At 38.8% G+C, this 15,596-nt stretch overlaps 1 protein-coding gene across 6 annotated transcripts in view; it reads right to left on the reverse strand.

Moving 5' to 3' along the window:
• Positions 1 to 12,213: 12,213 nt before the first annotated feature.
• Positions 12,214 to 15,596, reverse strand: part of MELK (maternal embryonic leucine zipper kinase) — an 88,366-nt gene continuing 84,983 nt past the window's right edge. For all 6 annotated transcript variants that reach the window (XM_073881340.1, XM_073881342.1, XM_073881337.1 and 3 more), the window contains 2 exons: positions 14,883 to 14,986; positions 12,214 to 12,738 (listed from right to left, as the gene is read on the reverse strand). In XM_073881340.1, coding sequence (XP_073737441.1) covers positions 12,561 to 12,738; positions 14,883 to 14,986 — 282 coding nt within the window. In that variant the 3' untranslated portion in view covers positions 12,214 to 12,560. The remainder of the gene's footprint in view (positions 12,739 to 14,882; positions 14,987 to 15,596) is intronic.

The following is a 15,596-nucleotide window of genomic DNA, read 5'->3' on the forward strand; positions in this document are numbered from 1 at the left end:
ACACACACACACACACACACACACACACACACACACACACACACACAAAGGGTCTAATGAAGGCAGACTGTTGAGTTGTCCCTCTACTTAATGAAGAAGATTTAAAACACCTAGAAAAGAGCCTTTGATAGGTTTTGGCAGATCTGGGGTCCAGTACTGACCTGCCACTAACTGGTCATGACTTTGGTCAAGTCCATGCACCATACTGGGCCTCAATTTCCTTATCTATAAAACGAGAGGATAGGCCTAAGGGCCCACCCTTTCCAGCTCTAATATTCTATGGCTTCTAATTCCATCCCTTAACTCCATCTTCATATCCTTTACTTGACATTTATTGAGCATTTTCTATAGACCAGGTTCTGTGCTTGGCACTAGAATATCACAGTGGATAAGACTCTGTCCCTGCTGCCCAGGGGCTCAGTCCTCTGGAATAAGACAAACAATACAGAATGTGGGAGTTAAGCAAATTTATCCTAAGTGTAGGATAAATATGAAGTTTCTGGCATGGGCATTTAAGTGACTGGTCATGCTACTATCCAAAATGGATAAAGTGAGGGCGCCTGGGTGGCTCAGTCGTTAAGCGTCTGCCTTCGGCTCAGGTCATGATCCCGGGGTCCTGGGATCGAGCCCCACATCGGGCTCTCTGCTCTGCGGGAAGCCTGCTTCTCCCTCTCCCACTCCCCCTACTTGTGTTCCCTCTCTCGCTGTGTCTCTCTGTCAAATAAATGAATAAAATCTTTTTAAAAAAATGGAAAAAGTTACCTTATAATGTATCATTCAAACCAGAACATTTCTGAGAGGAAAAGGGAGATTATTAATAATTATGTTGGGACAACAGGCTTAAACTGAGACTATTTCAGCAACCAGGGATGTATGGTCACCCTAAAGATGGGAACAGTGGGGAAAAAACAGTCTGAGGGGGTATAAGTTTGGGTCTAGATATGTTGCCTTTTGGGTGCCTATGGGTCATCCAAATGGAGCTGTACAGTGAAAGTGGACTGAGTAGAAGGACTTAGAGCTGAGGAGAGGTCTGGGCCAGAGATGCAGATTCGGGAGCCATCATGAGCCACAGGATAGATGAGAACATCTAGACAAATGTGAAGAGCAGGGAGAGAAGTGGGCTAGAGTCAGAAGCCTGGAATTAACATCTAAGGGGCAGACAGAGGAAGAAGCCGAGGCATGGCTGGAAAACCGGAAGGGAATAAAATCAAAAGCAGAGAGAGTTCCAAATGGAGGAAATGGATAACAGTGTCAGGGGCCAGGAAGCACTAACACAGTCATTGAGTTCAGCTACAAGCATGACAATGGTACCCTCAGAGACTTGACCTCTGGGCAGTTCCCTCTACAGCCACACTTCAATATCCCTTGTAAACCAAAGGATTTCTCACCTTCTCTTTAAACCTAGTCCCATCTGCCTGGAGTCTATTTGTGGATCTGAGAAACAGAGATGTGTGCTCTCTCTCTCTCCCCCTCTCCCTCTCCCCTACCCAACATCCTTTCTTCCTCCAACATCAACAATTTCTCCTCATCTTTATTCCCCTCCCCACCTGCCTTCGACCTTCATCTTCATAGGTCTTATGAAGACCTGGCTAGCCTCCATCCCATCACTCTTGCAGCTAAATCCATGAGCATGGAATCTGAACTTTTTGCCTCTACTTCTCAGCAATTCTCTTGTGTTCCTGAGGTCAGGCTTCTGCCCCAGCACACTCTTGCATTCCTACTTAAAAGATCCAATGCCCCCTCTCATTCCTTAGCCTCCTTGACCTCTCAACAGCCTCCAGTACTGCTGTCTATGTCTCTTTCAAAGGCTTCCTCTCTTAACTTTGATGACTAATTGTTTCCTCTCCAGTCTCCAGCTCCTTCACCTATTCCTCAGATGTATAGTTGACAATGGCTGAAGTTTGCCTGGGGCTTAGAGCCACTCATATAGCCCTGGGCCCAGCTGGAGATGCTGGGCCATTGGAAAAGGCCATTTTCCCCTTCCTAAAGCCAGATCCTAGACTTGAGCTTTCTATCAAGAAACCCCTGGGACTCCCACTCTACAATGTAGAAATGGGATCAAGGATTCTCATATCAAGAACCTCATAGAATTATTGCCCCTTGAGAAGGGGCAATAGAAAGGAGCCTCACGTGATTCATTTCAGACATCACTTAATCTTTACAATCCCTCCTCAACAGTCCCAGTTGGGGGACTCCCCTGCTGCTGCTGGAGCACTCCAGGGATAGGGGATTGGCCACTTCCTGGGCAAGCATGTTTCCTTCTTAGACAGCTAAGAAGGCCTACCTCACTCATATCAAACCAAATCCAGCTTATTATACCCATGAATTTGGTCTTCTTTATACCCGATAGGACTACCCAGAAAAGTTCAAGTCCCTCTTCCACGTATCTTCAGATTTGTGAACATGCCTGTCACATCTCCTCCTCAGTCTCATCTACGTAAAGTCTCATCTCCTCCTGCCATTCCTCACATCACACAGCTTCAAATCTCCTCATGATCCTGACTCACTTATCCAGGTGTAACCATTTCCAATAGTGAAGGGGTATGTGTGTGTGTGTGTGTGTGTGTGTGTGTGTGTGTGTGTGTGTAAGTGAACAAAGGGAATTTCTTCTGGTTTTCCTTTAAGTAGTTCATTTTTGCAAACATCAGGGAACAATTTCTGAGAGGCAGCATGACATATGATGACATAGGAACAAGGTTATCCAGAGCCCAGCACATCAGACAGTCTGGAAAACCCTTAAGTGAAGAATGCTTGTCTCCATGAAACCTTGATAATTTAAAAGGGACAATGACTATCTGAAGCAGTCAAGGTCTCCGTTAAATCCAGCAAAGCTAGGCGACTGGAAGGGGGGGGCTTCTCTGCAAGGGGACCCTTTGGTCTTTAGCGACATCATTATCTGTGGGTTATTATCATTACTACAAATACTAATACACTTTTATTAAGCACTGGCAATGACCCAGGGCAAGTGAGTTTAAGTTCATATTATATCCATTTTCATTATCGAGAGAAAAGAGGAGAATGAACAAAGGACTATAATGTGAAATTCTAAAGTAGGAAAAATGAAAAAAGGTTAATTAAAAAAAAAAAAACCACAGAGCAAAGAGAAAGGCTCCAACTGTTCGTGGTCAGGAGCCATGATGGATGGTGGATCTTGTCACCCTGGACTTGTCCCCTATGATTTCTTTCTATCTCTCTCTCAAAAAAAAGATCCTCCTCTCAGCTAAGGACATGGCAGGGACAGGGTGGGGTGGAGAGAGGGGCAGTAGTCTTTTATCTCAAGGGCCCTTTTCAGCTCTGAAATTGTATAAATCAATATTTCCTCATTCTAATATCTAGCCCAAAACAGAATCAAATTTAACATTAAAAATACATTAAAATATAAAAATAAAAATATTAAATCCTGAAAGATATCCTCTTCCTCAAAGGTCTTTTTTTTGCACCTCTGACGCGAAAATATCAAAGTGTATCACTCTCACCTCTGACTACACCCTGGCCTTCTGGATGGTTTAGGTCTTTTAAGACAAATGCAAGAAATTTCCCATTAACCACCAAACTTCATTGAAAATCTCCCTTGGAATTAAATCTTTCTGCTCTGTAACTCTGTGCTTGGTAATTCTAAATATTTTTCTGTGCAAGTTATTTCTCTCCATCAAGTGAATGCCTGAGGCTTCTCAGAGTGTATAAACCAGACTGGGAATCCAGAACACCAAGCAGATCAGCAGATCAGCAGAATGAACACCTAAATATAGAGGAAGTGTTGTCCAGGCCAGTGTCCTTTGTAAAGAGTGTTGTATTTTGGGTATATACTTATGTCACATGGTGAGGTGTTTGTAGCTACTCTGTTGGAGCTAATTACCTTAGCCAAAACTTGAAACCATCACTCCTAACTACACATCAAACCTCGACGTCATTTGTGGTATCAGCTAGGAGAGACCCTAAAAGAGGTTTGTATATGTTTGCATGTGTGTGTCATGTTTATAGAAACAAACCCAGAGATGGCCAGTAACTTACTCAAGGTCATAAACAGAATCAGCTCGGGAGTCCAAAGGCCTGAGTCCCAGAATCCAGCACTCTTCCTGCTCAAGTGCACAGTCTTTCTGATAGTGGTACAAAAAGCTACAGCTGGACTTAGAGAAGTCTTCACAGTGCATTAATGTAGGAATAAGAGGTCATACCCTAGACCCTTTTTCTCATATGCTATGAGAAACAGTTGCCTCTTGGAAAGTTGGCTTAGAGGATCATGTGGAAAAGTGACTTCCCAAACCCCACGTGTGAACTTCAATGCACCTTGTTGCTGCCCAACAGATTTCTCATTGAGACCCTAAGCACCCTGATGGCAGGAAAATACATGTATTCTTTCCCATATCTCACCTAGCACCAACATGAAGTTCTAATTCAACAAATGTTGACTGAGTAACTGAACTAAATGAAGTTAAAAGTAAGTCAAGAATGAACACATATTCAACAAATAGCCTTGTGTCAACTGGCTAATCATTTGGGGTCATTAGGTTTAGTAGTGGAAGGACTGGGCATACATACCAGATTTGTGTCTTGACAAGACCACTCGACATAAGAGCCCAGTTAGAAGGATACTATGAAGCTCATCTTCTGGGCTGACTTTGGACAGACCCAGTATCATGAGTGCACACATATTCTGACAATTCTTACAACTTCCCCCTGAAGAGGGCACTGTTTTTTCTGTTTAACAGCTGAGAACCTGAAGCTTTCAAAGGCCAAGCAAGCGCCCAAACTCTCTCTGCTCAGACATAACGAAGCTTTTACAGTAACTACTATTTCAAACAACTTAGATTTTAAAAAATCTGCCAACAACTCCAAGTTCTCTCCACTTGATGACATATTCCCATCAACGTGAGTGTGGCTGTTGTTAGCACTTCCTTACTTCCTGGCACTATGCTCCAGACTCATCTTGCATATTTCCTGTCCCAGTCCTAGATAGAACCAGCTATTTCTCCAAGGAGTCCTGGTTCCTTTTACTGGAGAATGGTAATGGTATTAGAAACAAGATCTGGGCACTGGGTCCGCTTATTGCTACCAGGGTATCTTTCAGACTTTCTCAGCTGACAAAAAAAAAAAAAAAAAAAGAAATATATGTGCTAAGTTGTATATATATACATATCTATAAACATCTCTATATGTAACCATCTGTATCTATATTAAGGTAAATGAGTTCTGGCAAACCTGGGTGGCTCTGTCTGTTAAAGGGTCTAATTCTTGATTTCAGCTCAGGTTATGATCTCAGGGCTGTGAGACTGAGCCCGGTGTTGGGTTCCTCGCTGGGCGTGGAGTCGGCTTAAGATTATTTCTCCCTCTGCCCCTCCCCCACTCTCCCTCTCTTAAAAGAAAAAAGTAAATGAGTTCTTACTGATGTTTCCTTCCCTAATCCATCATCACCACATGGATATGGATCATTCTAGACTCCTTCCCCTGCTTATCTGTAAATTCCCACTCCAACAGTTAGAGATCTAGCTTCTACCATCTACCATCCATTTACTTCAATTCCAGTATACAAGCTCCAGAATTGTTAACTTGTCCTCTCAAGGGAAACAACTGTATTACCTAGAGTACAATGCTTATGTGTGGTTCCTTTTGTCTTGAGTCTTACGCACTCTATTTCCAAAGTTACTCAGGTCAGCAACTTTCCCCCCTCCCCCTTCAATGAGGTTATTTCATACATTTTTTAATAGCTAGATTCTCTTGTCACAGTATACATTCCTCTCTGAGATATCCCAACTTCTTAAATGATTTAATTCACGTACAATAATACTGCAGAATGAATGTTTGTGTCTGCCCCCCATCCCCAATTCATATGCTGAAACCTAATCTCCAATGTGATGGTACTTGGAGGTGGGGCTTTGGGAGGTGATCAGGTGGAGGGTTGGAGCCTTCATGAATGGGATTCATGCCCTTACAAGAGAGACCAGAGAGCTCCCTCACTTCTTCCACCATGTTAAATCACAGTGGGAAGACAGCTGCCTGAACCAGGAGGCAGGCATCTGCCAGTCCCTTGATCTTGGGGAGTTCTCAGCCTCCAGAACTGTGAGAAATAAGTGCTATTTAAGCCACCCAGTCTGTGGTACTTTGCTATCACAGCCTGAACAGATTCAGACAACTAGAGTTTATGCTTTGTGCTATCAAGTTCTATAGGCTTTCACAAATGCATAATATTATGTACCCACCATTACTGTATCATAGAGAATAGTTTTACCACCCTAAAAATTCCCAAGGGCCATTTATTCAACACTCCTTCCCATCCCACTGGCAACCACTGATTTTTTCAATGTCTCTTTAGTTTTGCCCCTTCCAGAATGCCATATTAATTATAACTGTACAGTGAGTAGTCTCTTCAGACTGGCTTCTTTCACTTAGTAATATGCAGTTAATGTTCCTCTAGGTCTTCTCAAGGCTTGATAGCTCATTTCTTTTTATTGTTGAAAAATATTCAACTGTATGGATGTACCACAGTTTAACCATTCACATATTGAAGAATATTTTTGTTGCTTCCAATCTTTGGCAATTATGAATAAACATTCACACATAAGTTTTTGTGTGGACCTAAGTTTTCAAATCCACTGGGCAAAGACCTAAGAACACAATTACTGAATTATATGGTGAGATTATGTTTAGCTTTGTAAGAAATTATCAAACTGTCATCCAAAGTGGATGTGCTATTTTGCATTTCTACCAGCAATGAATGAGAGTTCCTGTTGTTCCACATCCTTGTCAGCATTTGGTATTGTCAGTTTCTTGGATTTTAGCCATTCTAATAGGTATGTAGTGGTATCTTGTTTTAATTTCAAATTCTTTAATGACAAATGATGTTGAGCATCTTGTCATACATTTATTTGCCATCGGTGTATCTTCTTTGGTGAAGACTATGTTCAGATCTTTTGCCAATTTTTTAAATTGTGTTGTTTTCTTCTGGTTGAGTTTTAAGAATTCTTTTTATATTTTGGTTACAAGTCATTTATCAGATATATTTAGCAAATATCTTCTCCCATTCTATAGGTTGTCTTTTCATTTTTTTGTGATGGTATCCTCTGAAGCACAGAAGTTTTTAACTTTGGTGAAGTCCAGTATATCTATTTTTCCACTTGTTGCTTGTGCTTTTCATGTCATGTCTAAGTAACCATTACCTAATCCAAGACTGCATTTACTCCCACACTTTTTTTAAATGAATTTTATCATTTTAGCTTTTATATTTAGGTTCTGATCCATTTTAAGTTAATTTTTTATATGGTATGAGGGAGGGGTCCAACTTCATTTTTTGCTTGTGGATATCCAATTATCTGAACATCATTTGTTGTTTGTTTTTTTTTTTAAGATTTTATTTTTAAGCAATCTCCACACCCAACATGAGGCTCAAACTCACAACTCTAAGATCAAGAGTCACATGCTCTACCGACTGAGCTGGCCAGGTGCCCCTGAACACCATTTGTTGAAAAGACTATTCTTTCCCACACTGAATTGTCCTGGTATCTGTCAAAAATCAGTTGACCATTGTGATAGGCAGAATGCCCCTACACCACAGACATCACATCCTAATTCCTGGAATCTATGAATACGATATGTTACATGTCAAAGGAGAATTAAACTTACAGATGGAATTAAAGTTGCCCAACAGCTAACCCAAAGACAGGGTTAGGTTGCTGCATGACGCGAGTGGGCCCAATGTAATCATTACAGTCTTTAAAAGTGGAAGAGGGAGGGAGAAGAGTTCAGAGTCAGAGGGAAATGTGACTGTGGAAAGAGTAATATGATGTGAAAAGGACTCAACTTGCCTTTGTGTGAAGATGGGAGGAAGAGGGCCATGAGCTGAGAAATGTGGGCAGCCTCCAGAAATTAGAAAAAGCAAGGAAATGGACCCTAACCCAGAGCCTACAGAAAGGCTTTTTAATAAATAATTCTATAGGCCTATATTACATAATAATCATAGACATAAAAATAAGCTCTTTAAAATGTACAAAATCACTGTGGAACCAAGAAGCTGATAGTCTTTCAATTCCTATTTCCTTGGTAGACTATATTCTTCTTATGCAGAGGAAGACACTTTGAATTTCTTATTTTCATTAGGAATCACACAATAAACTCAACTGTAATAAGGTCTGGATTAGTGAAGTTTTCCTACATCTTAACCAGTTTGTGTAAGATTGCTGCTTTAAAAAAGCAATCTTTTGATGAGTATAATATATAATCATGCTTTTCTATATGGCACAATTCAGGAGAGAGGTACTACACCTATTTCTAGTACAGGAAAGAACATGCACTTTGGAGCCTGTCATGCCTGATTCAAAGCCAATACACTTACAAGCCTTATAACCTTGAGAGAGTTATTACTTTGCCTCTCTGATACTCAGCTTTCTCCTCTGTAAAAAGGGATACCACCAACCTTGCAGAGTTAGTACAAAGACTGAGTTAATATGTATATGATTTGAAAACATTTATTTAAATATGGGGTCAGCAAACTTTTTCTGTAAATACTTTACAGTAGTAAATACTTTATAATAGTAAATACTTTATGCTTTGCAGGTCATACAGTCTCTGTCAAATTTACTCAACTCTGCCACTCTAACACAAAAGCAGTCATAGATAACATGAGCACAGCTGTGTTCCAATAAAACTACCAAAAAAGGCTACAGGGCTACAGGGTGGTCCACAGGCCATAGTTTGCTGATGCCTGATATAAATCATCCAGTGCAGTGTCTGGCACATGGTGGGTGTTCAATCCTAGGTAGTTACTATGATCATTGCTTTATTTCTCCCTATCACAGCCAAGAAACACAACCTTTTATTGCTCCTTCAACTCACTCACCATTCTATCATCCCCAATTTGCAAAATATTCAAAATTACCTAAAATGCTGCTGCTAAAGCTTCTGTGGTCACTCTACTCCCAATATCCAAACAACTGATTATCTTCCACACTGTTACTGGACAGATAGGAGCTTTAGGACTATTGGTTTCAGTTCAGTATTTAAATCCCTTCTGTGACCTTTCTTATGAATGGCTGTCCAACATGTCTGAACACCTCCAGTGACAGGGAAGCCACTATATTCCTAGGCACCCTCTCTTGTCAGGTAGCTTGGAGTTTTTCTGAAAGCTCTTTATTGTGAGCTTAACTTCAATATGGTTCAATTTTATAAGTATACACTGAGTCCCTGCTGTATTCTAGGCACTACTAAATGCTAGGAACACAAAGATGAATAAGATATGACCTCTACTTCCAACTTCTCACTGGACTTTCTTTGCCTGCTACTATCACCAAAACAAGTCTCCTATTTTCCCCTCATGATAGACCTTCAGGTATTTGAGGCTTAACGCCTTAAGAGTTCTCCAGGTTCCAAACTTTCAATTCCTTCAACCATTCTTCACAAGTTCCTTCATCACTTCTTCACACTGCCATCCTCTGGACATAAAATTCACACACACCCTCCAAAGAAGTCCACGTGTGGCTGCACAATGGAAAGGGAAGCCAACTTAAAACTATGCAGATTTAGTGTCAACAATCTAAACCATATTTGCCTCTTAGGAACTACCCCAGCCTCATTTACAACTCCCTACTATACCCCTTTAATTTTCCAAATGGCTCTATAAAATTAGAGCTAAGTGATAGATTTTAGATGCTATAGCAACCATTAACATTTATTTGTCCTTAAAGGAAAGCAAGATTTAGGGGCACCTGGGTGGCTCAGTCGTTAAGCATCTGCCTTTAGCTCAGGTCTTGATCCCAGAGTCCTGGGATTGAGCCCCACGTCAGGTTCCCTGCTCAATGGGAAGCCTGCTTCTCCCTCTCCCACTCCCCCTGCTTGTGTTCCCTCTCTCGCTGTATCTGTCAAATAAATAAATAAAATCTTAAAAAAAAAAAAAGGAAAGAAAGAAAAAAGAAAAGCAAGATTTAGTTTAAATAGCAGTCAGGGTACCTATTTTTTACTTGATCCAGTCTGATGGGTAGTAGAGTCAATAATAACATTTCTAGGCTGAATTAATCCCCAAAAAAGAGATTTAAATTTTTTTAATTTTTAAAGTATACTAAAAACTCCAATGTAAAGACTGCAATTGTCAGACTAGATGTTTACAAAAGAAAATAGAAAATAGTATCACATTTATAGTAAGGCTAAGCAGTGTTTTATATTTATGTGTGATGCATCCCAAAGTAAAACGGACTTCTTACTGTGGTTCATGGTTCAAAGTTTTTGTTCCAGACTGTGCCATCTGACACAGGAATACAAGAGTGATTCTTCTCTTATGTTTTATAAAAATAGCTGGATTGGACTTTAGAAAATCTAAAACTTTTGTTTTTCAAAAGACACCATCAAGAAAGTAAAAAGACTACCTACAGAATGAGAGAAGATATTTGCAAATCATATATTTGGTAAGGGACTTACAGCTAGGACTATAGAATTCTTGCAACTCAACAATAAAAAGACAAACAACCAGATTCAATATGGGCAAAGGGTCTGAATAGATATTTCTCCAAAAAGATGTATGACCAATAAGCACATGAAAAGATGCTCAACATCATTAGTCATTAGGGAAAAGCAAATCAAAACCATAATGAGATACTACTTCATAGAGCTAAAATAAAAAAGACAGACAATAACAAATGTTATAGAGAATGTAGAAATATTAGAACCCTCATAAATCACTGGTGGGATCATAAAATGGTAAGCAGTTTGTCAGTTCCTCAAAATGTTAAATGACTCAGCAATTCCACTCCAAGATACACATAAGAGAACTGAAAACATGTCCACACAAAAATTTGTATGGAAATGTTAATAGCAAAGTTATTCAAAATAACCAAGAAGTGTAAACAACCTAAATGTCTATCAACTGATAAATGGATAAATAAAATGTGGTATATCCATACAATGGAATATTATTCAGCTGTAACAATGGAATGAAGTGCTGACACATGTTACAACATAATGAATCTTGAAAACATTATGTTAAGTGAAAGAAGCCAGACCCAACAGGCCACAAAATTGTATGAGTCCCTCTACATGAAATGTCCAGAATACTCAGATCCAGAGACAGGAAGTAGATTAGTGGGAACCAGGAACTGTGAGGTGGGCAAATAGGGAGTACCACTAATGGATGCAGGGTTTCTCTTTGAGGTGATGAAAATGTTCTAAAATTAGATTGTGGTGAGAGCTGCACAAATGTGAATAAAACCCACTGAATTATACACATTAAAGAGGTGAATTTTATAGTATGTGAATTATATTTCACTAAGCTGTTCTAAAAAAATTTAAAACCCTTTGAGAGCTTCCCTTTGCCAAAACAGTTTAGTGGAGGATTTGAGTTCCTTCAAGTTCTTCTGTCACTTATTTCCAGCTAAATGTTCAGCCCTCAACTCCAGCTATTTCTCCCTTGCACCACCTTCTGCCTCCACCCTAAACAAGGCATGCCATTTCATAATTCCACGCCTTAGCACATATTCTTCTTGCTGCCAAGAATATCATATTCCCTCTTCTCTTTCTGAATACCCATATATCCTTTAAGAACAAATACTGTTCCCTCCAAGAAATCATCCCTTACTCCTCCAAAGTTGGTCATCCCCTCTACGCTATAAATACAGGTTTCTGCAACTGCCCCTAATAGATTCTGAGCTCCCTGAGTTTACTAGACAGTACCATCTTCAGCCCCTGAACCTAATGTTTGTAAGCACTTAGTAAATGTTTACTGAATAAATGAGTGACAAAATACTCCCTCACTACTGACTAGAAGTAGTGCTATTTTTCTCCAACTAGTTTAATTGGTAAAATCCATACAAATAAAACTTGAAGGCTAGCCTTTAGAGACCAATAAAATGAAATAAAAATACAAATTTGGGGCCAACATTGAGACTTAAGGAAAATTACCATAAAGTAACATTTCATGGGGGTTCATAGTTCAGATACTTATCCTTGTTGACCGAACACACTTACTGAAGTCAATAGTCTTTTATTCAACATATTAAATGTGTTGTTTAACTCTGGTAACCACAGCTGTGACTTAGTTAACGATCTCAATAAATCCTACTTAAATCAGAGACGGGGGAAAAAATTATGCAAATGAATTCTTATCTGTTTTTCTGCCCAAGGCATATTTGATAACAGATAAAACATCTCCAAATAGTCTCTACTTAATAGTCAGGAAGCCATTTGAGGTTTTATTTGGATCAAAATCAAATACAAAGAAGAGGAGAAGCCTGCTATATTCACAAATGATTTTATTTCAGAAAGAAATTACACATTTAAAAGGAGACATAGTTAAGAGCTTACTTTCACATATGGAAGTGAATCTAGGAAAGTCAACAGTTATTAATATACAAAACCACATGATTGAAGAAGACAGTAATAGATAATGACAGATTGGGCACACCTTAGATTCATCCGCAAAACATCTTTTGTTTAAAAACAAAAAGATATTGGTCTTTAAGACAGCTCTTCAGAAACAAGTCTGTAGTTCCAAAGAACTTTAAAAATCAAATCAGTCACACCAGTCTCCACATAGGCTGTGTCACACCCATATTCATCCAGCGAGGGGGGAAACCATCCAACAATTATACCTTGCAGCTAGACAGGATGTCTTCCACTAATCTCTTGTAAACCCAGGCATCACCTTTTAGCCGCTGCCTCCTGATACCCACCACATCGGGTTTTTGAAGCTGGCACACTTCTAGTTCAAACTGCATTGTGACTTTACCAAAATCTGACTGTGTTTGACACTTCAGTGTATAGCTATGAAAAACAAGATAAGATACCAGTTAGTAGGAGCATCATGAATATTCTGTATAATATAAGAGATTTCTAAGCCTCCAGGAGGCCAGTGGAGAGAATGAACCATTATTTCACATTAAGCAATCTATTACTGCTTACAGTTTCCAAATGACTTAGCTATACCTTAGTCATGGAGCATGACTGGTGTTTTCCCAGAAGCTGAACTAGGATCTCAAGAAAGAATAAAGATGAAAGGCTTTATCAGAATTTTCCCTTGTCCAAAGAAAAGCCCTTCGTTTAATAGCTACCCATGCCATCCATGCTCAGGAAATCTTCTGGCCTTCTTTGTGCATCTCTTTCAATAGTGTAATCTTTGAACATTAGGCTATTTCCACAATGTTCACAACAAAGGAAAGTGCAGGGAAGATTAAGGTATATTTTTGTGTGCACCTCATCAGAAAATTCTGTCTTTCGTATAAATAAAGCTGAAGCTACCAACCTGTCAGAAGGGCATATGTCTTTGAGATTTTTCTAATAGTACTAAGAGGTTATGATGGTTATACTTTATGGCAGAATTATAACAGAAAGCCCATGGAGATGGTATATTCCCATGGTTGAAACACGTGGTAAATATAACTAGAACTGCAACATAACAACTCTGATGATGGAAGGGCCCAGTCCAAATGAAGCCTTAAACACATCTTAAGAAATAGGTATGTACCTGCAAAGTTAGATAAATTGAATTCATGTAAATCAATTTTTTAATTAGTTTGCATATTTTAGTTTGTCTTACTAATCCCCAATAAATAAACAATAAGATCAACTTTAAATTTTAGTTCCCTAAATATTTATGATTAGGCAGTGTTCCACAGAAGTGTGGACAAATTACTTGTATCTGTTATGAGGTTTCACAACACATCATCCTTTTTCTTATTAATTTAGATCTGTGTTTGGGGTCTTGATCTCTTAAAAATGAGCAATCATTATCAGAAATAGGAGTACCAAAAGGAGTACCCTATAGTTAAGGTTCCAGATGGGAAGATGAAGCATAGAGCAATTCAGTCTATGGAAGAGAAAAACCAATTCTTCTGGTTTGGAAAAAGATCATAAAGGAATATACCCGAGATTAGTAACATCACACCACCAAGAAACTTAGCTTTTATTGCTCTGCTTTTTCACAAAGTAGTTAAAACAAACAAAAGTTAAAAAGGAAAAAAAAAAGGATCAAGGCGGAGACTTTGCAGCTGATCAGGAAGTTAGAAGAATAAATTATTGGTTAGCAGCTAGTTGGTGATCGGAAAGAGAGATTATACGCTGAGGGAAAGATTATTGAAAGCTTTCTGATACAGATTTGGCTAGAGGTTCTGGAAGCATTGCTAAAGCCCAAGCATGAAGAATGAGCCAGAATGAGTTATATGTGTTCTGATGACACCAAAAGAAGAAAGCCAGGGTTCAGGTAAGGAATGCTTGCCAACATTCACAGATAATGAAAAATAAAATTACTTTTGCAAAAGATTGTTTCTTAAAATCTTACTCTACATTGAATATTCTAGTTAAATATTTTGTTATATCTATTAGTGGCTCTTTTTATCTGCCTTAATAATGAAATTTTAAAGAGACATAACTGGAAATGCTTAGAAATATGAACATCTTAGGTAACGAGAAGAGGTCTTGCCATTCAGACCATGAGATCACAGCCACGGAGGCTTTGCTGGCAGCTCACTCAACAGTGGGAGAGAGTTCAGGTGAAAAAATTTGATATTTTTTCACTGAAAACCCAGTCCTGTCCAATAGCAAGTCATAAAGGAAAGGGTTCTACATAAATCCCTAATTGGTTTGAGGTATCCCATAAATTTAGATTGCAGTTTATAAATATTATTGAAAACATCAGAGGAAAATAGAGGATTGAAAAGAAAACTGGAAGAAGTTTGGATTTTTCCTATTTTGAAAAGTTTAACTTTGGATGTGGTGACAATATGGCGCTAGCTCATATAACACCAACGAGACTAAATTATGAACAATGACACTAGCATAAAAGCTTTTTTGATGAAAATGAGGTGGGAGAAATATTTTTTAAAAAGAGAAGTGAAGAATCAATACATGTCTTCTCAAAGTTCAAAAGACATCAAGCAATAAATGCAACAGCTTCTAAGCGTGCTTCTTACCCCTTTTGTACAAAGTCAACGTGCTTCTTTGGAAGAACAGACATTATTTCATTCAAGAGTTGATCTGGATTCACTAATCTGGTTGTAGTCACATTATAGTGAAGCTTAAAAAAGAAAAAGAAGGGGTAAGAAGTAAATCTTTACATCAACACAAAGACCATTCTACCTAACTGAGAGATCCCAAACTCATTATAGTACCAGTTCAAAGGGAAACATTTCCAGAAAAATACAGAAACAATTTCCAACAACTCTTGGTAAGCTGAAGTAAGATGGCACTGAAGAGCTTGGAGAAATAATATTCACTAGTAACTCCATCCATATCAACCTTTTTAACCTTCCATCCTCCTCTCCTACCAATCTTTTTAAAGAAATACATAAATATTAATTATTATATCTGTATGAGCTTTGCTCGTTTCTCCCTTCCCACGCTATGCTAGAGATAGTAATAGTCCTAAAATGTAAACTGTGGGAAATGAAACAAATGCCCTAGGAAATGTGGTTTGTATATATAATTGACCCTTGAACAACACAAGGGTTAGGGGCACTGACCCTCTACAATGTCAAAACTCCACATATAACTTTGGACTCCCCCAAAACTTAATAGCCTACTGCTGACCAAAAGCCTTACAGATATCATAACAGTCAATTAACACATATTCTGTATGTTATACGTATTTTTTTGTTGTTTTGTTTGGTTTTGTTTTTTAGAAAGAG

The sequence above is a fragment of the Callorhinus ursinus genome, unplaced genomic scaffold (genome assembly GCF_003265705.2).
Source record: "Callorhinus ursinus isolate GAN/ISIS: 27379988/994484 unplaced genomic scaffold, GSC_fseal_2.0 scaffold42, whole genome shotgun sequence".
Lineage (NCBI taxonomy): Eukaryota > Metazoa > Chordata > Mammalia > Carnivora > Otariidae > Callorhinus > Callorhinus ursinus.